Below are 27,795 nucleotides of genomic sequence, written 5' to 3'. Positions count from 1 at the left end.
GTACCTAGCACCTGCTGACCGAATCTAAAATAGTATCTCTTCCCATCAACAAATTTTGTCAATCCTAAGATGGGTGGGATCCCCTTCTTACGTACCAAAAGACCTTGTCGGAAAATAAATTCCTATGAGAATTTTACACCATAAAGATGACCGATTTTGACTAAATTGGCAAATCGTGAAAAAAGTTAGACTAAATTAAAACAATCGAAAGGTTTAGAACAAAATAACAAATTGTCAAAAGGTTTAGGGACTAAATTAGCTAAATTGAAAGATTTATGACTGAATCAACATAAATAAAATAGGTTTAAGACTTTTTTTGGTGAATTTTCCACGTAAAAATGACCGCTTCTCATTGGAAAAATATGCGTCACACCCTTAGCTTAAAAAACGATGAGGCTCCTGGATAAATAAGAAAACATGGAATTGGGCTAAACTAACGCAGATTGTTATCGTTTATGGAGGTAAATTGATACAAATTAAATTTTACCTTATTTAACTTAAAAACAAATGATGAATTTCCCCGAAATTCTCTCTTCTCGTCCAACGTGGCCGGCCACTGGAGTACCTCGCGATCGGAATTTCTGTTTCTCCCTTCACATTTCCCCCCTCTTCCAGGAAGAAACGAAGAAAAGGATAAAGAATTAGCAAAAATAAAGACGAGAAAAGAGCTCAAAATTCTTTTTTTTTTTTCCTCTCTTTTTTCTCTCTCTGTGGTTACCTTCATTTTTGGGAGAAGAGGAAGAAGAAAAAACATATCTGCGCAAATCAACAAGAAGAAAAGGGTGAAATTTGCATGGTTCTTCAGCAAAATTGTTATATTTAATGGCGTATAAAGTGGATCAAGAATACGACTATCTGTTCAAGATCGTGTTGATCGGAGATTCGGGCGTGGGGAAATCCAACATCCTCTCCCGGTTCACCCGAAATGAGTTCTGCCTGGAGTCTAAATCCACCATCGGCGTCGAATTCGCCACCAGGACTCTCCAGGTTTCATTCTTCTTCTTTTTTTTTTTTTTTTTCCTCTTCCCTTCTTCTTCTTCTTCCAAATTTTTTCTAAATTTTTGTTCTTTCTTAATTAGAATAATGGTATTTTCTTTTTTGGCTTGCCCATTTGTTATCGTCTTCATATTCTAATTAATTTCCGCGATTGCGAATTGGCATAGCATGTGATTGAATTCTCCATTGATATTTCATTAGAAGTTTTTCGATTTCAACACGTTATAAATCGACAAAGGAAGTTTTCTTAAAGCTTTTCGATGATTTTTCGTTGCTAGTTTATTTCGAAATGATCGAAATCAAATCGTTTTTTGGCTTCCCTTTTTTTTATTTTTTCTCTAATTGAATTTGACAAAATGTATGTGTTTCCAAAGCGACCTAGTTTATTCGATCTACAGCTGCTAATGAAATTTAGTTTTTTGAAAGAAAAAAAAATTGTGAAAGTAATCATTTTTGGAAATTGAATTTGTAAACCAAAGAGATGACCATGGATTTAATTGTTCCGGCTTATCGATCAGGTCGATGGCAAGACGGTTAAGGCTCAGATATGGGACACGGCCGGGCAGGAGCGGTACCGCGCCATCACCAGCGCTTACTACCGAGGCGCGGTCGGGGCGTTGCTAGTCTACGACATAACCAAGAGGCAGACGTTCGACAACGTCCACCGGTGGCTCCGCGAGCTCCGCGACCACGCCGACTCCAACATCGTCATCATGTTGGCCGGGAACAAGTCCGACCTCAACCACCTGAGGGCGGTCTCGACCGAGACGGCGGAGGCCATGGCCGAGAGGGACAACCTGTCGTTCCTCGAGACGTCGGCGCTGGAGGCGCTCAACATCGAGAACGCGTTCCAGAAGGTCCTGCTCGACATTTACCACACCATCAGCCGGAAGGCGCTGGCCGCGGAGGAGGCGGCCTCGCACCCCGGGGTGCTCCCCCACGGCACCACGATTAACGTCGGGAATTTCTCGGGTAATTTCGGCAAGAGAGCTTGCTGTTCAAATTAATGGTAAATTAGAAGCAAATTGGAAAAAGAGAAATGCTACATTTACTGAGAAAATCTGACAATTTTTTTTTGTTTTTAACTAAATGATGTGGCCAGATTTTTTTATCGATTGTTGAATGAAATGAAACCCGATTCAGAATCCATTTATTTAAACATCCAATATAAAATCACCACATTATACAGTGAAATATTTTAATAAAATTCTTAGTACGTGTACCATTACTCAAAAAGAAAAAAGGGTAGAAAAAGAAATTCCTTCTATTTGTCGACCCTTACATGAAATTGGAAGAAAAAAAAGGTAGAAGAACATTCCCTTTTTTTTGGTCATAGAAGAACATTCCCTTTTGTCAAGCTTCTCTTTTCTGATTTCTATATATAGGAATCAGTTTTGTTAGTTGGCAAAATGTTGCATAAAGGATGTTATTATGCTTTTGTAGCATTTTTAGTATTTCTTTTTTATGACTTATAATATATATTGCCATTTGTCATCTCCTTCAAACCATAGACTCTATGTAGTCGATTATTCATTTTTCTCACAAGAGCATTTTCGAGGGCGGACAATAATGACAGATTTGGATATTCAGATGGGACTGTAGTTTTATATCCTTGTCTATAAAATTATGATGTCATCTTACCCAATGTTATTCATTTTCTAGCATTTATCCGATTAGGTTACCTTGTGTTTCGTTCGACATTTGAGAAAAGTCTTTATGAAAATGCAAAGACTTTAGATTAAAATGATTTTGATCTTTAGGCTGGGCTTTATAAAGGAACTTTATTTTTTTATTTTTTAAAAAGAATAATGCAGAGAAAAGATTGTAGAAATTTGACCGTGAAGCAATCGAAGCCGGTAACCTCAGCTAACCTTGGCAAAGATAGCCCCGCCTCCTCCATCGGTCTAGTGTGTCATTGCTCTCTCTTCCCTTAGCTTTACATCTCGAACTCACCGCGTTTGCCTAAGTCTTGTACAATTCTTCTATTAGCTGGAAATTGAGCGCAAAAAAAAAAAAAAAAAAAAAAAAAAAAAAAAATCAAGACAGATACCTTAGTAGGCGAGCCAAGTAATATATAAAGTCGACCTTGCTCGACCCTTGGTCGGCGTCCCTAGCCTCCTTGATAGATTCGCATGAACGATTTCAAAGTGGTCTCAAAACGTGGCCCTTCAAAAGTGAAAATAAAATATGAGGAAACTAGTAAAGACAAGAAGGAAAAGAAGAAAAAGTCAATAAACATTGAAAATCACGTTTCGAAAATGCCAAAAGTCTCCACTTGCCCTAAGCTATCGACTTTGCTAAGATTGGCATCTCCCCAAAGTGATCTCGAAAAAAAATTATCGAACTCCTTAACTTTTCTCGAAAAGGCTCTAAAGACCTTAAGTCCCTAAAAAAAAAAGCAATTTAAACGCATGCTTAATTTCCTATGAGAGGGTGCCTTTAACTTTGGCTAAGAACCATCGACATAAAAGTTTGCAATGAAAGGCCAGTAGAAGTGGGAAGTGCAGCTTTTGGATCTAATGCCCTACGTGCCCCACGTGGCATAGGTACCGACTAATTTCTTTACATCATTCTAAGTTGAACCCCAGAAAAAGAACAGAATATTTTACTAATGCACTTCAACCACAAAGTCAAAACAATCAATAGGCAGAGACCCCAACTAATGCAATTATAGAAAACATAATTATTCGATTAATCTCCTATTAGAACAAATTTCTTTAATGTTAGGAAGATGGGACAAGAATCTTCACCCTAGTGGGCGGCATCAGAATAATTAGCAGCACAGCACAAGAAAGATGGGATACAACTGTGAGTCTGTGACCTATCCAAAAACTTAATTAGCCCTGGAGCCACGTTCGCCTCTGTGAATCCTATGGTCCTCTTCTGCAAATTAAAGTAGATATGACAGTTAGGGAATAATCCCCCCAATTTTCTTTTTATTTGAATAATGAACCCTTTATTTACTTTAATTTTTCTTATTAGTTCAGAGCTTTGATTTCACTTTCCCATCATTTTTCTTCTTTTCTTGATTCTAAGCCTGCCTTCGCCAGAGATTACTTTGAATATATGCGAACGTGAGGAAACGGGCCCCTCTTCCCGAATCTCATTGGCTATAATGGTGCGCCAGTGGCTTCTAGTGAAGTAAGCATGTACAAGGTCAAAAAAATCGATTTGACAATGGCATAATAATGGGATGGTCTCGAATATGGACCATCCATTTTATTTTGGTATTTGATTCCTAGTGATGTCCCCATTAATTCTCATCCATTACTACCTGCTACGAGGAAACTTTAATTACTTTTTCCCCACCACTGTGTTTGATAAGGGTTAGGAGTCCACGTTCTATTTGAAACTTAGAACTTATCATGTTGGGACTAATACTTTAGTTTTTAGAATTGGAAACTTACCATGTACACCTTGAAATCTAGAAGGTAGTCAATATGTTCAGGTTGATTCCAAAATCTACCCACTAACTAGTCAAATTCTCTTCTTCTTTTTTCATTTTTCTTCCTTTTTTTTTTTGTTTCACTTTTAGTCAAGCAAAATGAAAGTGAATATAACAACAAAAAATTTCATTTGTCAATGTCAACAATCCATAAAAGTTGAACACATAAAATAAAATAAAGGTCTAACACCCTCAAAATTCCCCAACTTTAGATTTTGACCTAATTTTACTTTTTGTCCAAAAAAAAAAAAAAAAAACTCCAATTTGAGATCTAGTTCCAATTCTACCATAAATTTTTTTGTTCTATAAAAAAACTCTCAACTTTAGGTCATGTTCTAATTTTACCCTGAACTTTTTTTTATCCTATTTTAAAAACCTCAATTTTAGCTGTTGTTCCAATTTTACTGTCCAATCCTAATTTTACCCTAAAATTTTTGCATTCTCATGAAAGACCACAAACTATTACTTGAGTCCTAAGTCTTCTCCCACTAACTCTCCCTCCAAAATTTCTCGTTGATAACCGAGAGATGAAGTACTCCCAAGTACGAATTGTTCGAGCGTCCTCAGCACAAGCTCTCCAACCATGAGAGATAGAACATTCTCAACCACGAGAGATCAACAAGCGTAAAATCACTAAGGGCGATTTTGACAGAGGGTTAATGGAGAGCAAATTTGGGACTCAAGTACAAATTTATGGTGGAATTTGTATTTGAACTAAAGTTGAGGGTTTATTATGAAACAAAGAAAGTTTAAAATAGAATTGAGAATGGACCTAAAGTTGGGATTTTTTATGGGACAAAAAAAGTTTAGAATAGAATTGGGACATGATCTAAAATTGGAGGTTTTTTATGAGAGAAAACGTATAATTAGGACAAGGGCTATAGTCGAAGGTTTTTTAGGGCAAGTCATAAAATAAGTAATAAAAAGTTTAAAACACATAAGATAAGACATAAATGTCATGCTTTCAGAAGAGTAAAAAACCACGAAGAAAGCCACAAAGTCGCTCTTGGAGGAAGGAACCTATTTTTCGTTCGCCCAAGCCTCATATAATATTTGTATATCTCGTGGTTTTCGACCTAGTTCTTGATTTTACCCTGAAATGATGCTCGATCCTAATATTTGGGAAGCAAGAAAAATGGGGAAGATAAAAATTTGTTGTTTATTAGGTAAAAATGAGAAAAGATAACCTAATAAACAACAAGCTTTCACTCTCCCCATTTGAATATTTTGTGCTAAACCAGTCGTTACTTCTAGTCTTAATATTGCTTTCTTCTAGCTAAGTACATTTTTAGTTCGTTGAATTTAGTCGTTTGCACAACTTAATTTTCTAACTTTTCTTTTGTGCAATATAAATTTTTTATTAATTTATTTTATCAAGTCCTTTGTTCATGTACGGTTATTCATGCCATCAATTGGCTGATGCAAAGTTGCCAATATAATTAAGGCAGAATATCAGTTTAAGTTATGATTGATCGGATAATTTTTTTGAAAAAGATGACAGTTTAGATGAGATCTCTATATGATAAAAAGATGCTGGCATATTATTTATCTAATAATATTTTGGGGTAGATTTCTCTTTTGCACTGGACTAATCAAACAAATTCATTTGCTGGTGAATTTACATTGTATCCGATGAATTGTTCAATTTAGCAGCATAAATTTACTATTTGACTACCTCGTAGCCAGAGCTTCACGGGGCTCGATAATATAGATACCACCACGCGCTTCTGACGGCGTGCCTTCCTTTTGTATTCCTTTTGTATTGAACAAGTCACTATAATTGTCAATTTCAACCCATATAATGATTAAGATCTTTCTACATGGCCCATATGAGCTTCTACATGAACTAATTCGAAGTTAGTCCCTGCACGTGGTTTAACATTTTCTTAATATACCTATGCAAATATAAATGTATAACAGAACCAGTTTAAAATCTATAAATTTACAAAATCTAAATGATCAGACGGTGCATATATAAGATTAAAACTACATTTCGAGTTCCAAAAATTAAAAATGTAGTCATCTCCCGTGCTCAACCCTTACCTTGAATTCCGTGTCATTCATATGCAAAGTAGCATAGCCCATTAAGAGTATAAGTAGTCGATATATAGCAAGAGCTAACACATCGCCACTCTAAAATCTAAAGTGGAAAAGAAAGGGGAAAAACAATGACACGTATTAGGGATGTTGATGCTTAGAAAAACAACAGACATGCCACTTCAAAGTGACCAAACTAGAACAATGGTGGGTGGTATCTTTAAAGTCTTGTCTGCCAAAAAGATGAGATATTAATGTACTCTGGAACATTGATAGAAGCGATTGATCGAATTTGACATTTAGCAACACATTTAGTCATGGATCTTATAATTTCACCTCAATAGAAAAATCTTAGATATGATTCTTTCTTTTTCTTCTTTTCCGCCGAAGTTTTTTTTTTTCTTTTTCCGAATCCCTTGAGGGGTTGAAACACTACCAATTATAACTAATGATGGCTTCTAAGAAGTCACTTACAAAGGCCATAGAGCTTAACATCATTTCGATATTTGTCCTTCACCTCTAAAAGCAAAAAAAAAAGAAGAAAATTGACCTTTCAAAAGAATAATAAGTATTCCGAGCCTATCTAAATCGCTGACTATATAGATGGATCGAATTATTCACAGTTCCGAACGTAAAATCAAGCTCATATGAACCATTGATCGCACGTCGACACTGTTGGAAATTTCCTTTAATATGGGCTTACATTAATTAATTAATTTTCTATTTTAAATAATCGGGTTAATAGATATTACAATATTTGTTGAACCCTACAATGATCTGATTGAATTGGGTATTGGTATCTATTAATAATGGGCCTAGTTGAGTAACAAAGTGTAGGCAATTATGTTTAATTGAAGCCCGTAATGAGAATGGCCCAGTTGACACGCTGTTAATTAGGGTTTGCTAGGTCCTCTCTTTAGCCTATAAAAGGATAGATTATCAGTTGTTTTAATCCCATTGAGAGTTGTTACACTGAAATAGGTCTTAGAGAGGAAGATCTGGTATTCCGATAGATCTCTGATTATCAGAGCGATCTATTTTTCTTCAAATGAAATAATAGCTCAAACAGGTACGCTTTAATTTCGTTGTGTTCATTGATCTCGGTATTTTACAATCATATATGGTCCGTTTTTTCTTGATTGATTAGTTATCTATGTGGATAATTTTCTACATACACGTCTTGGATCTAGATTTGCCACCTATAAAAAAGCTCCCCGCGTTACTCACGACGCTGAGCATCATCACCGTCCTCCGGACGACGCCGCCCACGCAACTTCGCCTTTCTCTGCCTCTCGGCATGATCGAGAGGAGAGCATGCGAAAATCATGTTCATTCCCTCTCCTGTCATAGTCGTCGTCCTGTCTTCCTCTGTTTTGCTATAAAGCTCGGTCCTTGAGTTAGCAGAGCGGAGCGTGGAGCTGTTCTTCCTCACCAGAAGAAAGGGAGAAGAGAGATGAAGGAGGCGGTGGTGGAGAAGAAGGAAGCGAGCGAAGGAGATGCGGCGAAGTGGGTGCGCGACTCGTCCGTGGATCGCAGAGGAAGCCTCCCTCTCCGAGCCGCAACCGGCGTCTGGAAAGCTTCTCTCTTCATCATCAGTATGCTTCCACCATTACCATCTTCTTCTTCTTCTTCTTCTTTCTTCTTCTGCTGTCGGTCTGTCCGAGCTATGGCGTTCTTCGGATGCTCGCGTGCGATTCACACCGCTGCTCCTCGTTCTTGACGTTTAAAACCATTTCGAAATATCCAAGCACGGAGGCACGAAGAATCGTATACGCGATTTTTTTCGTACTTTTTAAAAAGACGAAACGTTATCTTTTCCTCCTTTTCTTTTTGTCCTTTCGATTCCAAATTTTTAGAGAGAGGAGTCTATTTTGAAGTAGGTTCCCATATTAGAAATCTGTCTCTATAGTCTATTTTGAAGTAGGTTCCCATATTAGAAATCTGTCTCTATATTTCAAGATTATACATTTCCCTCCTCTCATGTTGAAAGAGTACGCATCGTACTGGAGATAGTATGAGGAAAAATCAAGCGATCAAACAGTAAAATAAACGGATTTTATTCTCAGGAAAGAACTATCAGATCTTATTATTTTAAGATTTATCAGATCTCTTGAAGACGGCCGAGCCGCAGTCCAACTCTGAAAGAAAACGACACCCCACCTGTTGTTTCGAGCCGCAGTCCAACTTTGAAAGAAAACGACACCCCACCTGTTTTTTCGAGCCGATTCGAACGACAGTCCAAATCCGACAGAGCTATCCTTCCGTCTTTTGCTTTTTACCATTCAGGGGTGGGAACCAAAGTCCAACTGGGACTTCTCTTGAAGCACCACGTCCGGTTGTCTCTACTACATGGACCCAGTTTTGACATCTTTGAATTCGGCCCGGATTTTGGACGGCTCAAACTCGAGACATGATATGTAATAATTGAACTCGTTCGACAGATGATGCGATGGTTAATCGATATCTGAAAAACTGGTCTCCATGATAAAAAAAAATTAGAGAAAAGATAGAAAGAAGAACAAAAATCTCGTACAGTGGAATCATGTGAGCTGATTAAGCTGATCGTGTATTGACGTACGTTCCAAACTTGCCTGTTCTTAGTTTCATTTAGGATAGGCCGTGTCGCTTATCCGAGCCACTTCGATGACGACAACGTCATCATCGTCATGTACTCAAATCTTGAGCCACCACAACCCAAGATCTCGACATCCCTGGTCTTCTTTTCCCTTCTCATTTTCCATGTTCGAGGGAAAGTTTATTTCTTAAGATGTTTTTCGGTCGTCGATATACAGCGATAATGGAGTGTTTGATCGACATGATCGATATAGCACATTGCGGCTAATATGAGTACGTATAAGCACGGAAGGAGCCGAGGCAAACGGATTGATTAACAATCACCACTTTTAGATCTGTTTTAAGCTACGGATTCGTAGTGCAAAAGGTCATTTCCTGCTTTACATAATTTCCTGTATCTGTTTCATCAAGGGGAAAGTTCAATCACAGAGCTGTCCATTTTTCAATTTGGATTGCAGCGATCGAGTTCAGCGAGAGGCTGAGCTATTTCGGAATAGCAACGAATTTGATCTCCTACCTCACCAAGGTGATCCATCAGGACCTTGAGACAGCCGCAAAGAACGTCAACTACTGGGCCGGCGTCACCACGATGATGCCCTTGATCGGTGGCTTCCTAGCCGATGCCTACACCGGCCGGTTTGCCATCATCCTAGTCTCGTCCCTCATCTATCTTATGGTACTTCATCAGCTACCTCTTAGCCGATTAGTCGACTGAATTTGCTATAGCACTTTCAGGAATAACGTCCCTGGGCACTAGTTGAACGAAACTTCATTCCAAGTTTTTTGAGGACAGTAAATGCGAGAGACGTTTCGCTGGTCGCTTTCGGCCGAGCTTCTGATGCGAAATTTTGGGCAAAATTTGCAGGGTCTGAGCCTTCTCACGATGTCTCAATTCATCCCAACTTTGAGTCCATGCGACGGTCCCAGCCCTTGTAGCCGAACCCGAAAAGTGCACGAGGTCGTGTTCTTTTTGGCCCTGTACTGCATATCCGTCGGCACCGGGGGCCACAAGCCATGCCTGGAGAGCTTTGGAGCCGACCAGTTCGACGACAACCACGACGAAGAGCGGAAGAAGAAGATGTCCTACTTCAACTGGTGGAACTTTGCGCTCTGCTGCGGCCTCTTGCTGGGAGTGACCGTCATAGTCTATGTCCAGGACTATAAGAGTTGGGGCGCCGCCGATCTCATCCTTACCATCACGATGGCGGTCTCGATCGGGATTTTCTACTCCGGCAGGTCCTATTATCGGTACCGGACTCCAGAAGGAAGCCCTCTCACGCCATTGCTGCAGGTTTTGGTGGCGGCGATCCGGAAGCGAAACCTGCCTCAACCTTCGAGTCCCGACTCGCTCTTCGAAGTCCCCGCACCGGAGAATTCTCACAAGCGGCTCCTTCACCACACGAATCGACTGAGGTATGCAACAACAAACCGAGTCGATCTCATATTGATATAACGCCTTCACGAAGTACAAGTTTCGCGCTTTTCTCGGTTACTCCTAGTCCTGCCACTCTCGTCTCGCACCTCTTGAACTTTGAATGAAATTAAATCAATCCGGTTAACTGGTACTTGGTCGGTTTTAAATTCGATTCACACATGAACAGATTCTTCGACAAAGCCGCCATTCTCGAAGGAGGTGAGGCGGCCTCCGGTGGAGAGAAATACAACCCATGGAGACTAGCAACAGTGACCCAAGTGGAAGAGATGAAGCTGGTGCTGAACATGATCCCCATTTGGCTGACCGCATTGCCCTTCGGCGTCTGCGTCGCGCAGGCCTCGACCTTCTTCGTCAAGCAAGGCGTGGCGATGGACCGGAGGATTGGCAGCTTTGAGATCCCCGCCGCCAGCACGTACGCCCTGGCCGCCGTCGGGATGATATTCTCGGTGACCGTCTACGAGAAACTGCTCGTCCCGATCCTGAGGAAATCCACGGGCAACGAGAGGGGCATAAACATACTCCAACGGATCGGATTCGGGTTGATCTTCTCAGTCGTGGCCATGTCGGTCGCGGCATTGGTCGAGGCGAAGAGGCTAAGGACGTGGAAACACGACGCCCTCGTGCAGAAAAGGGCGACGCCCAAACCATCCATGAGCGTGTTCTGGCTAGCGCCGCAGTACCTCATCCTCGGCCTCGGGGACGGCTTCACGCTCGTCGGCCTGCAGGAGTACTTCTACGACCAGGTCCCCGACTCGATGAGGAGCCTCGGGATCGCGATATATCTGAGCGTGATCGGGGGCGGGAGCTTCCTGAGCAGCTTCCTCATAACCATCGTCGACCACATCACGGGGCAGGCCGACGGCGGCCAGGTATGGGTCGGGAAGGACCTGAACTCGAGCCGCCTCGACCGGTTCTACTGGCTGCTCGCCGCGATAAATCTGGCGAACATCTGCATTTACGTGGCCGTCGCGAGGAGGTACACCTACAAGAACGTGCAGCGGAGGGCGGTGGTCGCGAGCGATTGCAGAGAAGATGGCGAGGATGGTGAGGCAAGGGCTTAATATGATGTAGATTGAAGTTTGGTCATGCAAGAATGCACAACTTTCAGCAATATTGGACCTGCTAAATGGGTGTCAGAATTCGGTTCAGTTCGGATTTCCTAGAAGCCCAAATCAAGCCGAATCGTTTAAGCGTGTATTAACTTTGAATCAAACCGTGCCCCGAAACATATATCAACCGAACCGAATGGTTCGGATCAAGTCAAATTGGTTTGTGGATTTTTCTTTTTAAAGTATTTAAATAAATGATTTAGTAGAAAAGGAAAGAAATTGTGTAAATTATACTACTCACAACACAATACAGAAAAAAATCGATTTGATTCGGATATCAGAATCAACTCAAAATAAATATGAAAAGGATTATTTTTATTATCCGAATCGAGGTTTGAATTGAACTAAAGATACATGAAAAATTCATTTCTGACATCCCCAGTTCTCATGGAATTAGTCTTGTCTTTTTCTTTTCTTTTTTTAACTTTCTATACCTTGTCGTGAACGACATGTCTCTGATCGGATTCAAACGATGTAAATGACAATTTTGCAATTCCGAAGTTATGTCGGTACGACTGAGGAAGGGAAGCGGATGGAACAGAGAGCGAAAGACAAAGGACTGAGGAAACTATAACATGCTGGCCTTGAAAAGAATCGCCATGGATGAGATGCTCATATACACATATGAACATTATTTAATTTTAGTAATTATTTTTCATTTTGTTTGCAAGTGTGAGTGTTTTCATTTCAAGATTTCTTATGGATGATAAACGTTAGCATAAATTCAATAAAAATTATCAAGAGACGGACGAGTGGAGAGAAACATAACTATGGGTGCATTTGGGAAGACTTTTGGGGAAAGTCTTTAGGAAAATGCAAAAACCTTTAAGTTAAATGTGTTTTCCAAAATGCAAATTGTGTTAGGTAAATTGTAATTTAAAAGCCCTTTCTGAAGTACCTTTGAACAAAATGGTGTTTGAGGACAAAGGACTTTTGTAAATATATATATATATATATATATATATATATATATAAAAAAAAAAAAAAAAAAAAAATGAAAACCAAAAAGAACATGCGGCATCCGGCGGCGGCGACCCGCGACCTGGCGACCCGGGGATCACAGGGCCGGCGAGGTCGCGCGATGCCGTCGCGACCTCAGGCAACCACGGATCTAGGCCAACAAGGTCGCGTGACGCCGTCGCGACCTCCGGCGACCACGGATCGGGCCGGCGAGGTCGCGCACGTCGCGCGACGCCGCCTCGACCTCCGAGAACCCCGATTGGCCGTCGCGAGACTACGCAACCCTCGCCCGAGGTCGGGACCTCGGCGAGGGGCGCTCGGGTCGCGCGACCCGATCACCGTCGCCGGCCACCCTCGACGAAGAAGATGAACAGTACTCCTCACAAGGGCAAAAAACGGAAAAACAAAAAGTTCGTAAGGATAATTTCGAAAAAAAAAAATGAACAGTACCCTCAACTTACCGAGAAAGTGAAATGCCCAAGGCGCAAAAACGCCTTGGGCTTTCAGGCGCTTCACTAGGCCGGCCTTCTCAAAGGGGGCTTCAAATGTTTTTGCCAAACACCCCACTTTAGCCTAAAGATCTTTAGGGGCTCAAAGATACTTGGCAAAGTGGTTGCCAAACGAAGCCTATGTATGTGTGTGGGGGGCAACGAAATATACCATACAACCTTACCATGAGAATTTTATGAACCCAAGGGTATATGGTACGATCGAACCTCAAGGGGAGAGAGAATTTCGAAAGTTATAATTTATAATTTGCACTTACTAGGTGGGATGCCCAATAATCTTATTTTCGTTTAGGCTCCATTTGTTTCATGAAAAAATAAATAATTTAGACAATTAAAGTGATCACTCGTATTACTTATAAAAATAAATAAACGAAAAATGGTTTTTATTGCTCATGAATATTTTTGGGGAAAAGACAAAAAAAAATCATAAACCTATGATATTGATTTAATTTTAAACATTTTAATTGAATTGATTAAGCCCTAAATATTTTTTCATTATACTAATCAGTCCTTCCCGTCAATTTAGGTCAGAAATTGATGACATGAACTCTGGTGGTCCTACATAATAAGGCTAGTGTCGACGTGAAATTTTTTTTATAGGTTTTTAATATTTTTCTCTTTTCTTTTCCTTCTTTTTTTTTTCTTTTTCTTTACCCTATGTCGGTGAGGTCGCTAGCCAACCATCATTGGCCAAAAGCTAGTTTGGGCGACAGCATCGTGACCCTTGCCAACCCATCAAGCCTCTGCCTAGATCTAAACGAGGGCGAGAGCTAAAACCCTCACTTGATGGCCAATGAGGACTGTGACGCTATCACCCAAACTAGGCAAGGGCATTGCAACACTCACCAGCCATGAGCAACAGGCATTGACCCCCACTCATGGTGGGCAAGGGCCAATGGGCCACAATACCTACTAGTTGAGGGTCACAAGCCCTTGTCTATGGCTAGCAATGGTCGATCGGAGACATTGCCAACTAACAGTGTAAAAAAAACAAAAACAAAAGAGAAAATAGGAAAAAAATGACAAAAATTCTAAAGATATTTAAAAATTATAAAATTTGGTAACGTTAGTATCGATCATGTCATGTAGAACTATTGGCATCCACATCAATAGTTTTTGGCCTAAATTTATCAAATTAACTAAATTTGTACTAATATAAAAATGTTTATGACTAAATTGATCAAATCGAAATATTTAAGACCGAATTGATATTAATATAATATGTTTATGATTTTTTTGCTACTTTTTCATATGGTTAGTTATAAATTGTTGTCTATCATTAAACCAATATTATTAAATAATCATTGCAAGTGATACAATTGATTATTTTTAGTAACATATTTTTTAAATCATTCATTTTTCGTAAACTTTAACCCAATATATAATGTACTCATTAAATTATTAATTTATTCAATGTAATCTTTGAACTTTAGCTCAATGTTCAATGTGATCCTTAAAATTTTAATTTGTTTAATGTAGTCTATAAACTTTTAGTACACATTCAATTTAGCTTTTGAAATGTTCAATTTAAGGTCATGGCCAACATCGAAATTTTTTGTCTAGTCTAGATATTATATTAAACATGTATCGAAAGTTTATGAATTATATTGAACAAATTCAAATTCAAAAATATTACAAATTGAATTAAAGTTCACATGCTATACGTGTCATTTTCCATTTTGAAAATTGACCAGCGCCTTCGCATGTACCTATAATGTTTCGCGATCAAAGCATATTTTTTCTTCTATGGCCGGATTTTAAATTAAAATTTTTTACAATACCTCAATAAAAATTGAATTTCCGAAATTGCCCCTCAATGCAAAATTTCCAAACGCTCCACGACCATCTCTGCAAATCCCTTGATTGATTTATTTATTTATCAGCAAAAGAATTCTTTATGATTCCTGCGTTTCGCTTTCTCGCACTTTTCCTCGGGAAAAACTCTTCTTTATTCGCCCTAGAAAATCCTCCCTATCCCCTCGACCAGACCGAAGACTCCATGAACGAGCGAGCTTCGTAACCTCTTCCGCCCCCCAAACCCCAGCAGCACGATCGAAGGGAGTTCCCCGAGGGAGACGCGACGCTCCCACCCACCCGTCGTCGATGGCGGCGCAAGCGCAGGGCGGCGGCGGCGGCGGCGGCGGGGCGATGGACCCCGCCGCGCTGGACGACATCATCGGGCGGCTCGTCGACGTCCGATCGTCGAGGCCCGGGAAGCAGGTGCAGCTCTCGGAGGCGGAGATCAGGGATCTCTGCGTCGCGTCCCGGGATATCTTCATGCAGCAGCCCAACCTGCTGGAGCTCGAGGCGCCGATCAAGATTTGCGGTACCGTCCGTAGTCTCGAGTCCTTCTTGTGGATTGTCGCGCGGTTGTTACGCCCGTTGAGCCCCCGAGCCGCGAAAGTTCGGTGATTTCGCGATTTGTCGGCGTTCGATTTGATGTGAATGTCGTGTTTTGTTCATTGGTTTTGTCGGTGTTTGGATTGCTGATGGAGATGAGAGTTTTGCAGGCTCGGACTGTGCCTGAGGGAAAAGCCCCCGCGAATTTCGCCTCTCGTATTATCGCATCAGGAAACGAAAATCCTTTGTTCATGCTAATTGTTTTTAAGCCATCTGATAATGTAACTGACTTGTATTGGAGTGTTAAGTGCGATCATTTCGTACGAGGAACTAAGACTGAATGGCCGGTCGTGTGTGCCTCCCTCCTCGAAATGTAGGCTCGATCGGGTGTTTAGGGTAATATTCTTGGAAACTAAGTTTGCAGGGGGGGATGTCGAGGGTTTAGGAAGCGAATTGTTTGGTAAAGGGCTGGAATTTGAATTAGTGTGATGAGAACCGAGGGAAGAGGACTCAGTTTTGAATAATACTGTGCAGGCTCTAGAAGTTTATTGCTATTCAGAATTGTTAGGGTGCTAGATTGTGTGTTCTTCAGCGTTGGCTTGAGTAAGTGTTGCGTTGAGACCTAATATGTCAATTTAGTGATGTTCAGGGGGTAGCCCTTTAACGAAAGAACATAACTTGAATCAGATCTCTTAAGTTTAATGATGATCATCGTGAATGTTACCACAAATTTGATTTGCGTATCCATTGGCACATGGGAGGGGATTTGTTGGCTCATGGTCTGAAATTGTGAAATTAACAAATCTTTGCAGAAAAGTTATTCAACAAGCTCAAGAAGGATGAGGGTGTGGCTATGCTTTGATAGAGAGAAGGATTGTCATAAACCGACGATGTCTTGAATTGAATGTTGACAACTTGTCGACATTGCATTGACAATGACATAACCTTTCCCAAATAGGTTAAAACTGAACTCTGTGTAAGGGAGAGCCAGTCAAAAAATACTTCTTTGCTTTTCATCTTAAACTTTGCCTTTTTTGCCCAAATCAAAAAGAATTAAATTTCAAAAATTATGTTGAATTAATTCCAAAGAACTCTCAAACCTAATTTTTATTTTTGTAAAGCTTTAGATGTTTAAAAAATTTACAATTCCAAACTCTATGAGAAAAGACATAAGCAAATATGAAAAGGTGAAAGCCTCCCCAAACTTGCACTAAGTTCCAGCACATCGTTTCATAGCTATTAATTTTTATTTTATTTTTCATGTGGAAGAGTGATTTGTTTATTGCTTCATTAACAATTGTAAAACATCGATTGAATTAGAAATTCTCCGTGGGAAAAAGAGTATACCTTTGCTCCTGTACAATGAAAAGTGGCTGCTTCTTAGTGCATCAGTTTGCTGACTGACTATTTCTGTTTCTTCGTTGGAGTAATGTTATGTGCATGCAGTGGGGGTCTGCGGGAGCATAGTGGCGGATTTTCAAATACATTTGCACTTAACTTGTGTTCATGTTATCATGCTATCATTATGTTAATATTTCTTTTGGGCTTTAGGTGACATCCATGGACAGTACAGTGACTTACTGAGGCTTTTCGAGTATGGCGGTTTTCCCCCTATTGCCAATTACTTATTTCTAGGAGACTATGTGGATCGTGGCAAGCAGAATTTGGAGACCATATGCCTTCTGCTTGCCTATAAGATTAAGTACCCAGAGAACTTCTTTCTTCTGAGAGGAAATCATGAATGTGCTTCTATTAATAGGATATATGGTTTTTATGATGAATGCAAGCGGCGTTTTAATGTGAGACTTTGGAAATCTTTTACCGAATGTTTCAATTGCCTCCCAGTCGCGGCTCTTATTGATGACAAAATACTCTGCATGCATGGTGGTCTTTCTCCTGATCTGTCAAACTTGGATCAAATAAGAAATCTATCACGCCCAACTGTTATTCCTGACACGGGTCTGCTGTGTGATCTGCTTTGGTCTGATCCTGGTGGTAGGGATATGAAAGGATGGGGTATGAATGACAGAGGAGTCTCATACACCTTTGGTGCAGATAAAGTATCAGAATTCTTAACAAAGCATGATTTGGACCTTGTTTGTCGGGCTCATCAGGTATGGCCTTTCATGTTCTCTTTGTTGTTATATCTTTCCATTTTTTGAATCATTCTAATGTATTTTATCCTGAAAAAATTGGTTATTGGACCTAGGTTGTTGAAGACGGATATGAATTTTTCGCAGATAGGCAACTAGTGACTATATTTTCAGCTCCAAACTACTGTGGTGAATTTGATAATGCCGGTGCAATGATGAGTGTTGACGAGAATTTGATGTGCTCCTTCCAAATTCTTAAGCCAGCAGAAAAGAAAGCTAAGTCATTGATGTTGACAAAGATGTGATGGTTGCTCTACTGTAATTCTTCGATGAGGTCCGATCAATGCAGCTCTATGTCTTTTTACATTTTTTATGATGTTGTAGCAGTACTTTCATTTCAGTTTAGGTGGAAACTTGCATCAATATCTTCACAGTCAGAACAGTTGCTAGTCGTGATGATTGTTTTCTTGCTTTATTTCTCAACTGCATTCATGCCCAGTTTGTTAGTCGTGGCTGCTTCGTAGTAATTAGTTTAATCCATCTCATTCTCTTTTGCCTATTTTTTGGTTTTACCCAAGGGGTTGATACAAATGGAGTATCTATGCATTAGTGCTATTCCTAGTATTTTCAACTATATAATACCAAAATATCTTGAGAATACTCCATTGGTTAGTGTGGCTAGATTGGAGATTTCTGCATTACTTTTGTATATTCTGGTGGTGAGAATCAGTCTCCGAAATCGGGATGTTATCTTATTCAAAGAAGTCGACCAAGTGTACAAATTTCGTGCCATCGTCTAGCGACTCACTTTCTATCTTTTGTCACGATGAATAATTTCTGGAAGTAGATAGAAGTGAAACCAAGTATAGCAGATGTTGTAATGGATGACTGATTCCGATCCTGGTGTCCTCTGTTCTTGCTGCTCCTCTAATGCAGAAAAATTCCCTCGCAGCTCAGGAAGTGGCAAAAATCTGAAGATTGCTATTATATGGCTTTTTAACATCTGCATTTGGTGTAAATTCCAGTCTGCTGTTTGAAAGACCGTCCAGATGCCGCTGTGAAGACAACTTGTTGGGCGCAAATAAATGCCATTCTGCAGTAATTTATCCACTGTACTTGTTTATGTAACTGGCCTAGGTATGTTTAATCAAGATCCTTGTGAAGGGTAGTCTTTCCTGGTAATGATGTCTATATTGATTGAGCTGTTTGTTAGGGAGGAAAAGAAAGGGGATGGCATTTTGGCACCTACAGATGCATTAGAATGCGCTCTCTTGCTATTAATATTCAAAGTTTTTTTTAAATGCTCCGGTTATATTCCTGTAAGACCCTCACAATGGCTGGTGTGCGATTTTCCTTATTGACCTCTAATGTGTTGGATATTTCTCTTAACTATGCTAAGCCACTCACATTTAGAAACAGCTGTGCCGGCACTTGATCACATAAGCCTGTCCACATCATTCTTTTCTGAAAATGCTGCGCCAACGATGACAAACACGGTCTGTCTAGTTTTATATCAGGAAATGAGAATGAGAGGTTATTCTTTATGCGCGTGTCGATATATCGTGCCGCACTAATCAACAGGAGCTGGCCGGACATTATAATTACTTGCCTCCCATCGCCATTGGAGGGGCTTGTGGGGTCGCTGTTAATGGGGAGTTCAATCATGGCCCAGACAAGAAGATTGCAACTGGCCTCCCAAGTTCAACCGATTCTACAGGAGATGCAGCAAGACCCCCAAAAAAGGATGAAAGAAGGAGAGATTGAGTCATTGCTGAGCTGTGAATTTGTGATTACCCATCATGAGTTTTCAACTTGTCCATGACGGGCTAAAGGCACACTTCTTTTAGGTACCATGATTATCTTTTGTCCCACAAAACGAGGCCAACTGCTAATTTTCTGACGTTGATGTTTAGCTGGTGCTGAGAAGTAGCTTAGAATCTGAAGCGACCCTCGAGTTTAGATGGAATTTAGCCAAGTGGGCAATGCTTATTTTGAATTTCTGTTGTCGAAAGAAAGGAGAACTTTCGTGGGGAACGTACTTTCTGGCCAAGGTGAAGAAGAGATTGTTATTAAGCTACGCAACAAAAAGAAAGCCGAGTTTAGAAGATTGGACGCGAGGAACTTTTTACGTATCATTCTCGGGTTCTATGGCAAAGGGTTCTTTTTTAAAGAAAAAAAAATTAATTTGATAATTTGAATCCGTAAATCGTGAAAATTTAGTGGAATTATCCATTTGATAGTCTCAAAAAGGAATCGCGTGGTTTTGACCAAAAAAAAAAAAAGGAATCGCGTGGATTTGCCCCTACACTTGTAGTTATTAAAAACTAATACAAAAAAGTCTATTGACGAGTTAGCAAATATTGAAGTAATTTTTATTATGTGATGCTACTAACTTTTATGATCTTTTCAATTCTCAAATGGATTTGACTAACACTGATGCCTTTTTATTTTTACTTTTTTAAGGTTGTGGATTTTCCTAGTTTACAAAAGGCCAGATGTTGCACGCACAAACTGAACATTGTCTTTTAAAATGGTGAATTAATTTTTTGATAAAGCCTTTTAACACCTCAAGTCTCACGTCGAATCAAATGAAAAAGAAATTACGACTTGATTTGTAAATATAAACCACTCCCCACATGGCATTGTCTACGAGACTGCGATACTCATTTTGAGCTGAGGGCTTAAAACATAAAAAAGAAGGTTTCATTCTAAGGTATATCTATACTCCTTGCTATATGTTTAATTTGAATTTCACAATAGATGTCACTTTAACATTTTCCTTTATTCGAAACTTTCACAATATACAAATGTTAACGGATAAATTCACACATAAACATATTCACAACTTCGTGAAATTCAAATAGTATCTCGAGTTTCTCCGAAAGAGAAATGATCATTTTTCTCTTTTCCAAAAGCTTAACCAAACAAGCTCTTGGATATTACATCTTAAAATAACAACGGGAGATCGTCGAAAAATTTATAATTATAACATACTCATATTAGTTACTTACTGTTATTCCAACCTGATTTTTGTAGGAACTACCTAGCATATTGGAATCAGATGTTACAAAAAAAAAAAAATGCTAATTTGATGTTTTATCTTATCTTTTATTATTCATTCTATAGTTTTGGGAAGGTAAAAATAAGATAAATGTGACTAAAAAAATCACTATTTTTATATATATAACTTGGCAAAAAAGATGGACTTGGGAAGGCGCCCAATCACCACCTTCTCCATCCATTTTTAAATTTTTTGGCCGAACTCTCGCCTTCACTCCCGTTCCATACTCCAGACGTAGGGTTTTGCTCCCTCCTCTGCAAAATCGAAGATCTTCTCCACCTTCTCCAATTCCCCAAATCGACTGCAATCCCTGCAATTCTCGGAACCCGCATTGGCCGCCAATCTGCGAGCGGAGGGATTCCGCCGCCCTGTCTCTCGTTTCCCGTCGTCGATTTCGGCCCGCCCGCCGAGGGACTTCGCCGGAGGCGAGCCGGAGGCGATGATGAAGAGCGTGATGGATCCGGCGACGGCGTTCCTGGCCGCGAGTGGCGGCGACACCGTGAAGCTGTTCGACGTGTCCGTGGAGGCCGGGGACCCGTGCGCCCTGAGCTACGCGCCGTCGCCCGGCAGCCCTGTTCACTCCGTCAAGTGGAATCACACTAGTGAGTGGCGTTTTTTTTTTTTTGGGGGGCGGGGAATTTTAGGTTTAGCTTCGAGCGTTCTTCGTTTCCGCGTTTTTTGCGCTCTTGTCGGCGGAATTCGATGGCTTTATTGAGCCGAAGTGGGGGATTGCGTGATCGCTCGGTCTTTGCGAGAGTGATAGGCTTGTGGTGATGGGAATGAGGAGTTCAGCTGCTCGCCGATCGCTGTGACTGGCGCGGGAGTGTTTGGCTGTGTGTGAAACGAGGAGAATTTCATGTGGAGTTGTGTCTGTTGGCGTGTATAGAGAGGATTAACGAGAGTTCATATTGGGCCCTGTGCTAATTTTATTCGGTGATTTGCAGATTTAGTTGTTGCTAGTGCTGGGGAAGATGGGAAGATCTCGTTGTGGAGGAAAAATGGGCAAAGCATGGGGACATTATCAGTGTCTGGGGCAGACGGTGGAGACAACACCGAGGTACCCAGATTGATTCTTTAGTTCTTTCCCTATTGTTAATTCAAGCTAAAAAGGGCTCACAGGCGGTTGTTCTCTATTCCTATATGAGTGGTTACTATTTCCTGTTGTTTGTACTCGTGCCTTGCGGTAGGTTTGGGATGTCAAGAGCGGCAAAGCTCATCTACTTTGAATTTTTGTGTCCAAAAACACGTCCCTTTTACAGCCACTATTTCTGAGAACTTGCTCCTCCATATTTAGCATACCAAAGAAAGAAAAATAAAACACCGTTTCTATCCCATTTGTCTTGCTTTCTGGTAGGGCTTAGAACATATTGATTAGCAGAAAGGTCTAATGATTCAATTTTTTAGACTCTAGAAATTGTTACCCATGATCTCGAAGCAGATTTAATGACTTAACTTGTACAATGTACATGAATACAGTTGCAAGACTTTTTTGGCATGGATAGAAAATCCTGCATTGCTGATTTGCAATTATTGATGACTAACCATTCCAGTTGATCTTTCACATAAATTTTTTTTTTTGAGGGGGGGGAGGGGCAGTTGGGTTACTATTTTCTTGCTCTTTTACGCAATTCTGACTCATTGGGTAAGAAACTAACATGTTGCCTGAGTATCACATATAAAAAGGGCTCAATTTTCATATTTGTCATGCTATATGGCCATGTAATTGACTTACTGTAATTGTCTCGACTTTCAGGAATCTATCACGGCTATTAGCTTTAGCAACAAGGGATCTAGATACATATGCTCGGGGGGAAGTGATAAAGTTGTAAGAATATGGGATTTGCAGAGGAAGCGTTGCATTAAAGGGTTAAAGGGTCATACCAATACGATAACAGGTGCCATGTACAACTGTAAGGATGAGCACTTGGCTTCTATCAGTATTAGTGGAGACCTCATTCTTCACAACCTTGCATCTGGTGCAAGGGCAGCTGAACTCAAGGACCCCAATACGCAGGTCATTTATTGTTTCCGTCTAAACCTGCAGCGTGGTGCTTCCTGGCTCTGCTTTGTAGACTAATTTTACTTTGCTGGATGATTCAAGACCAGGTACTTAGGGTACTCGACTACTCGAGGATTAGTCGACACCTTTTGGTAACTGCTGGCGATGATGGGACAGTTAATCTGTGGGACACTACTGGTCGTAGCCCCAAGGTTTACTTTTATGTTGCCCTGTGAACTTGTTTATTTTTAATACCTACCTGTGCCATTTTATACTGTGGCTTTTCCTGTTCAAAGCTACGCTTGTAGAAAATCATGGATAGTTGAAAATCTTGACATTTTCTGTAGTCATTGTCAATAGCTCTTCAAGAGAATTAGCTGTACAAATTAGATTGCCAATCTATTGGCAATATAACTTTAGATGTCAGATTGTGGCTCCATTTCTATTGAGTGATAGTCAATTGACCAACTGAATTTTTATTCTTTTTAAGCATGTTCTTTTGGATTTTCCACTGTCTTTGGAAAGGCGATCTTATTTGAATTTGAATGAGCATCATCGTCAGACTGCCTCTTCTTTCACCTGTTAACCAGTAATAGTTTATTTGCGGTTCCCCCCCCCAAAAAAAAAAAAAGAAAGAAAACCCACAACACACACAAGCACCACATGGTTGGCTAGTCTGTTTCTTATTTTAGTAAATATCGAGGTAATTTTTTAATGGTTCCTTTGTTTTCTCTTAAGATTGCTTGGTTGAAGCAGCATTCTGCACCAACTGCTGGTGTTAGCTTCTCTCCCTCCAGTGATAAGGTTTGTCCTACCACTCACTAGCAGAGACCTGCATTTTAGTTCTTATTCTTGAAAGAGGATATTAGATAGCTACGAGCATAGCGGATGTGAAGGATTGTTATCTTTTTTCTGATAAGGTCTGCCCATTGTTGTTGATGATCTAAACACTGTCCATGATTCTAATATCCAGAATTCCTGTGGCAGATGATCGCCAGCGTTGGTTACGATAAAAAACTGTATACCTATGACTCTGGATCTAGAAGGTTCTCCTCCTGCACTTCCTATGAAGCACCTTTCTCTTCATTGGCTTTTAGAGACGATGGATGGATATTGGCTGCGGGAACCAGCAACGGTCGCATAGTTTTTTATGATGTCCGGGCAAAGCCTCAACCTTTCACTGTTCTTCGTGCTTATAATAGTTCAGAGGTGATCCATATTTTCTATATTTACCTTTGGACATGAAACTTCCAAACTTGGATACTTGTCTGTTTGTAGTTGGTTCTTTGTAAATCTTTTTCCATGTCTTGAATAGTCCCCCTAGTATGCATGTAGAACTATCTAAGCAAGTCTTCGTTTATTTGTATCTCATTAAACTGTTTCTCCTCTCCAATGCACCCATCAAGCCATTTTAACACTATTTTGTCACAAGAATTGCTTCTGACTATTTATGGTTCCTTCCATGTCTTTTACAAAGTAGAACATCACCTTCTTTCCCCTTTTTTCTTGACTTTGGATTGTTGGCCTGATGAGGAATGAAATTGAGTTGGATATGTTAATGGGCATGGGCTAGCACTGGTCCAGAAAACAATAACCGAACCTGTTTATTCTATGTGAGATTAACATGCATAAGGGATGGTCACTCTGTGTGTCTTCTTGTATAGAGAAGCATGTTGGTATGCAAATATAACCACTATGATGAGGCATTTTTTGCATGAATCTCCCTTTCTCACATGATGTTCATTGGATGGTAGTGGGTTATATGACAATACAGGAAGGCATTTGTATGAGGGAATACCTGAAATAAAATGAGTTTTAAGATATTGCTAGAAAAGATTGAAATTGAGCATTGCTGATTTTTCTGCTTTCTCTGCTTGGTCTCCACCTATTATGCTCATGTTTTGATTCCTGAATTTTAATGCAATCTCTGCTGGTTTTTGAATCTGGCATCATGTTTCAAAATCCAAGTATTTTTTTTCATTTATACTTATTTGGCTGAACTTTCTCTTTCCAATTCAAGACCACTTTTGAACATTATTGTGCCAATTGTATGAACAACCGAGGGAAATACCCATTGTATGAACGACTGGGGGAATTACCCTGGTTTTGGTATGGTGATATATACTCCTGTGTTAATTGGATAATGGTAATTCTCTTCCCGCTTGACAGAATGGAACGGCAGTAATGGCATCTGCTGCTTCTTGTGGAACTACATTTTGTAATTAATGACTGGAAAAGCATATCTGCTGCAGGCTTTTATTGTGCTTTATTAAAATTGCTCTGAAACTTAGAATTTCGCTATGATGTGGTGATGAAACTCTTCAGTAATTCCCTTAAAAAATAGGCCTTGGTATCCTAGTCTTACTATATACTGAGTTTTTGTGGTATTAATTAGGCTGTTACAAGTTTATGCTGGCAAAGAGCCAAACCAGTTATTGTGAATGAGAGTAATTGTTCGGCTGAGACTGCTCTTCTTGGAGGTGCTGATGAAGAATCAATACTTATGCCGGATCCACTTCCCTCCGCAACATCATCGAACCTTACAATGTCTACATCAGTATCTGGCTCACGTAATCCTGGCCGATCAAGTCTTTCTCTGGATGCAACTTCACTGACGACAAGTAGCAATGGGTTAACCATGAGCACGCAAAATTTGGTTTCATCTGAGGAAACACCCAACAGAAGCCATCTGTGGCCTGGTGGGACATTGGCCAGGTTGCATGCTCCGCGTTCTACATTTAACCTAAAGGATGACATGGAGGTTTTCTCTCCCCTTGTTGACGTCCAACCAATTACACCCTCACTTGATAAACTATGGAATGATGACGATGGTAGGAAGAAAGATCTTTCTGCTCTTGATAAGAGACCTTCTTCACTGCTGTTTCCTTCATCCAATCGGCGGTATCCCTTTACTGAGGATGGAAGTAACATTCATCCTATATTTGATTGGAAATCCAGCTCCAATTCAGGACAGGTTTGATACTTTCACTTGTCCCAGGAAAATGCCATAGCCTTTCATTTTTTGATACTCATTTTGAATGTAACTGTGCTCATAGAGACTGTGTTGCAACTTTTACTTGCTTCTGTAATTGAGAGCCAGATTCACGTTTTGGCTCTTTTGAGGCGAAGGTAGAGGATGGATCAGGCCTATATGTCTTCATACAAACTGTCTAGGAGTTCGATATGATTCTTATTTCATAGTGATTTTAATAGTTTGGTTAGCTTTTCCTGGATTTCCCAGTTTTTCTCTCAATGTAGAGTAGAAGGCATCCTATTTTGTTAGATTAACTCTATGTGGGATTTTGTTAGAAGACATTCTGTTTCACCAGAGTAACTCTGGTGGATTGTTGCTGTCTTGTAGTAAACATCGTGCCATTCACACATCATATAGGAGTTATTTGTGAAAATTATGTAGGGTTTCTTTACTTTGTGCAGGATGAGAATCGAATTTTAACACCACCTGGATCTACTCCCCCTCCATCATCCAAGAGTGAAGATTCTTCTGTCACTCCTCCAGAAGCTTGGGGTGGGGAAAAGGTATTGGACAAATATGCTCATCTTCGTCAGCCTCTCAATTTGCCATCCCGTGTTGGAACATTAGCTGGAAGTCAAACATCAGGGTCAATGTTTTCATTCCAAGATTTTCCCTCATCAGTGAGCCCAACAAGTATTAGCTCTTTAACAAATTCAAACTTCGATTACCCAAATTTGCGGAGTAAAGATGCTTCCAACATTCAGGAGACTCCACTCGGATATTCAGAACTCCCTCCCTCTAGTTCATTGTCCTTGTCTTTTGTGCCGAAAGGCGTGATGGGACAAAGTACAGTGGAATCTTCTGGAACGGCATCTTTGACCCTGCCACGGCGATTTTCCACTTATGCTGAGAGAATAAGCACTACTTCTTCCTTCAGCGACGGACCATCCATTGCAGTAGGTTCACCAAAAACCAAGAAAACGGGAGTTGAAACCAAGGAAGAGCTTATTAGCAGTTTGTTATCTAGGTCAGAAACATCAGCCGCTTTGGAATCGGGGACTCTTCCAACGATCAATGTAAGCATTCAAAAGTGTTTGAATAATGTTCTGTTTTAGAGACTATGAAAAATGTTCGTCTCTATCTCGTGATGGGGGAGTACCATTTACTTTCTTTTCATGTCACCTATGATGGATATATTTTTACATTGTTCATGAATAATAGTTATTAGTGGTGGCTTTGGAGGCAGATTATTGTCTGCTACTTAGTACATGTTCAGTATGATAAGATCTAATCAGTAATATGACACTTTTATAGGGAGGAATACCACATTTTCAGCGGACCTCTCATATGGATTCACAGCAGGGAAGTTCCTTTACATTGCAGCTCTTTCAACGAACCCTTGAAGAAACCCTAGTTTCCTTTCAGAAATCAATTCACGAGGATATGAGAAATCTACACATTGAAATATTGAGACAATTCCATATGCAAGAGGTATGCTCATACATTTTTTACCTCCTCTCTCAATTTTCTCTGATTATTTTTCACTTCCATTGAACAGATGGAAACGTCGAGAGTGATGGCCTCAATTCTTGAAAATCAAGCTGAGTTGATGAAAGAAGTCAAATGTCTTCGCAGAGAAAATCAACAGCTTCGCCAATTGCTTTGAAATAAGAGAACTTTGGCTCGATAATTTTTGCCGGAAAACGGTTGAATCTCTCCTTTCAGTGTTAGAGTCTCTCGATTGCTTTTGTTTGACTCAATGAAAAGCAACAGTTTTCCAATTAAAGTTCACGCGGGGTGTGCATAGATGCTAGGAGAGATAAATGCAAGTGTCTATGTGATGTAGGAATTCACTGTTGTACAGAGGTATTCTATTCTGGTGATGAGTGATGATGTTCTTCAAGCCAGCATAAGTTTGTGTGTAATATGTATTAGATACGTTTGAGCTCATTCGTAGCTTCAATTTGGCGAGTGATATTGGTTTTCTTCTGTGATAGTGTTCCAAATGTCAGGATTCACTGATAAGGATCTATTGTGCTTAAGGAAGCCTTCTTCAGACATTGATGGGAAGGCTTGAAATTCCTGTAGTATTGGCTTCACAATAGAATTTCCGAATCAGGATTTTGTATCAGAAGTAGTTAACTGCTCTTTCACTTTACAAAATCCCATGAAATAAGAAAGGGAGAGGGAGCGTAAAGATCGCGATTGCCAACTGAAAGCTTCCTGAAAAATTGGGCAGAGTTTTGATCGGGGAATTGGTAAA

General features: G+C 40.1%; 4 protein-coding genes across 7 annotated transcripts; all 4 read left to right on the top strand.

Annotated features, from left to right (window-relative positions):
* The first annotated feature begins 822 nt into the window (after positions 1–822).
* Positions 823–2,003, top strand: LOC104422549 (ras-related protein Rab2BV). Its single transcript, XM_010034911.2, has 2 exons — positions 823–987; positions 1,515–2,003. The coding sequence occupies exons 1-2, from the start codon at positions 823–825 to the stop codon at positions 2,001–2,003; spliced, it is 654 nt and encodes a 217-aa protein (XP_010033213.2).
* Positions 2,004–7,790: 5,787 nt separating this feature from the next.
* LOC104422548 (protein NRT1/ PTR FAMILY 5.6) lies at positions 7,791–11,764 on the top strand. Of its 2 annotated transcripts, none has more exons than XM_010034910.3 (4): positions 7,791–8,073; positions 9,511–9,728; positions 9,918–10,465; positions 10,654–11,764. In XM_010034910.3, the coding sequence occupies exons 1-4, from the start codon at positions 7,932–7,934 to the stop codon at positions 11,546–11,548; spliced, it is 1,803 nt and encodes a 600-aa protein (XP_010033212.2). In that variant the 5' UTR covers positions 7,791–7,931; the 3' UTR covers positions 11,549–11,764. The 2 variants fall into 2 exon arrangements, with proteins under 2 accessions (XP_010033212.2, XP_018719467.2); XM_018863922.2 differs by lacking the exon at positions 7,791–8,073 and adding an exon at positions 8,127–9,419.
* Positions 11,765–14,953: 3,189 nt separating this feature from the next.
* LOC104422547 (serine/threonine-protein phosphatase PP1 isozyme 3) lies at positions 14,954–18,859 on the top strand. Of its 3 annotated transcripts, none has more exons than XR_721218.3 (4): positions 14,954–15,391; positions 16,957–17,519; positions 17,646–17,832; positions 18,435–18,859. XR_721218.3 is itself a non-coding variant. In XM_010034908.3 (4 exons), the coding sequence occupies exons 1-3, from the start codon at positions 15,169–15,171 to the stop codon at positions 17,801–17,803; spliced, it is 975 nt and encodes a 324-aa protein (XP_010033210.1). In that variant the 5' UTR covers positions 14,958–15,168; the 3' UTR covers positions 17,804–17,832; positions 18,451–18,859. The 3 variants fall into 3 exon arrangements, 2 of the variants coding, with proteins under 2 accessions (XP_010033210.1, XP_010033209.1); XM_010034908.3 differs by having other exon boundaries at positions 14,958–15,391; positions 17,615–17,832; positions 18,451–18,859; XM_010034907.3 differs by having other exon boundaries at positions 14,959–15,391; positions 17,615–17,832.
* A 1,860-nt stretch (positions 18,860–20,719) lies between these two features.
* On the top strand, positions 20,720–27,538 carry LOC104422546 (protein NEDD1). The gene is made up of 10 exons (XM_010034905.2): positions 20,720–21,161; positions 21,504–21,616; positions 22,313–22,573; positions 22,666–22,770; positions 23,297–23,362; positions 23,546–23,767; positions 24,954–25,532; positions 25,994–26,608; positions 26,847–27,023; positions 27,091–27,538. The coding sequence occupies exons 1-10, from the start codon at positions 20,999–21,001 to the stop codon at positions 27,196–27,198; spliced, it is 2,409 nt and encodes an 802-aa protein (XP_010033207.2). The 5' UTR covers positions 20,720–20,998; the 3' UTR covers positions 27,199–27,538.
* Positions 27,539–27,795: the final 257 nt, after the last annotated feature.

The sequence above is a fragment of the Eucalyptus grandis genome, chromosome 10, assembly GCF_016545825.1.
Source record: "Eucalyptus grandis isolate ANBG69807.140 chromosome 10, ASM1654582v1, whole genome shotgun sequence".
In the NCBI taxonomy this organism is placed as follows: domain Eukaryota; kingdom Viridiplantae; phylum Streptophyta; class Magnoliopsida; order Myrtales; family Myrtaceae; genus Eucalyptus; species Eucalyptus grandis.
This window is presented reverse-complemented; position numbering and strand designations above follow the sequence as displayed.

Bases quoted from the DNA above. Each gene is read 5' to 3' on its own strand.
- LOC104422547 (XM_010034908.3), top strand. From the start codon at position 15,169: ATGGCGGCGCAAGCGCAGGGCGGCGGCGGCGGCGGCGGCGGGGCGATG. The intron at 15,392-16,956 runs GTACCGTCCGTA...TTTGGGCTTTAG, and splicing joins GGCGCCGATCAAGATTTGCG to GTGACATCCATGGACAGTAC. The intron at 17,520-17,614 runs GTATGGCCTTTC...TATTGGACCTAG, and splicing joins TTGTTTGTCGGGCTCATCAG to GTTGTTGAAGACGGATATGA.
- LOC104422548 (XM_010034910.3), top strand. From the start codon at position 7,932: ATGAAGGAGGCGGTGGTGGAGAAGAAGGAAGCGAGCGAAGGAGATGCG. The intron at 9,729-9,917 runs GTACTTCATCAG...CAAAATTTGCAG, and splicing joins CGTCCCTCATCTATCTTATG to GGTCTGAGCCTTCTCACGAT. The intron at 10,466-10,653 runs GTATGCAACAAC...ACACATGAACAG, and splicing joins CACCACACGAATCGACTGAG to ATTCTTCGACAAAGCCGCCA.
- LOC104422546 (XM_010034905.2), top strand. From the start codon at position 20,999: ATGATGAAGAGCGTGATGGATCCGGCGACGGCGTTCCTGGCCGCGAGT. The intron at 22,574-22,665 runs GTCATTTATTGT...ATTCAAGACCAG, and splicing joins TCAAGGACCCCAATACGCAG to GTACTTAGGGTACTCGACTA. The intron at 26,609-26,846 runs GTAAGCATTCAA...ACACTTTTATAG, and splicing joins GGACTCTTCCAACGATCAAT to GGAGGAATACCACATTTTCA.
- LOC104422549 (XM_010034911.2), top strand. From the start codon at position 823: ATGGCGTATAAAGTGGATCAAGAATACGACTATCTGTTCAAGATCGTG. The intron at 988-1,514 runs GTTTCATTCTTC...CTTATCGATCAG, and splicing joins TCGCCACCAGGACTCTCCAG to GTCGATGGCAAGACGGTTAA.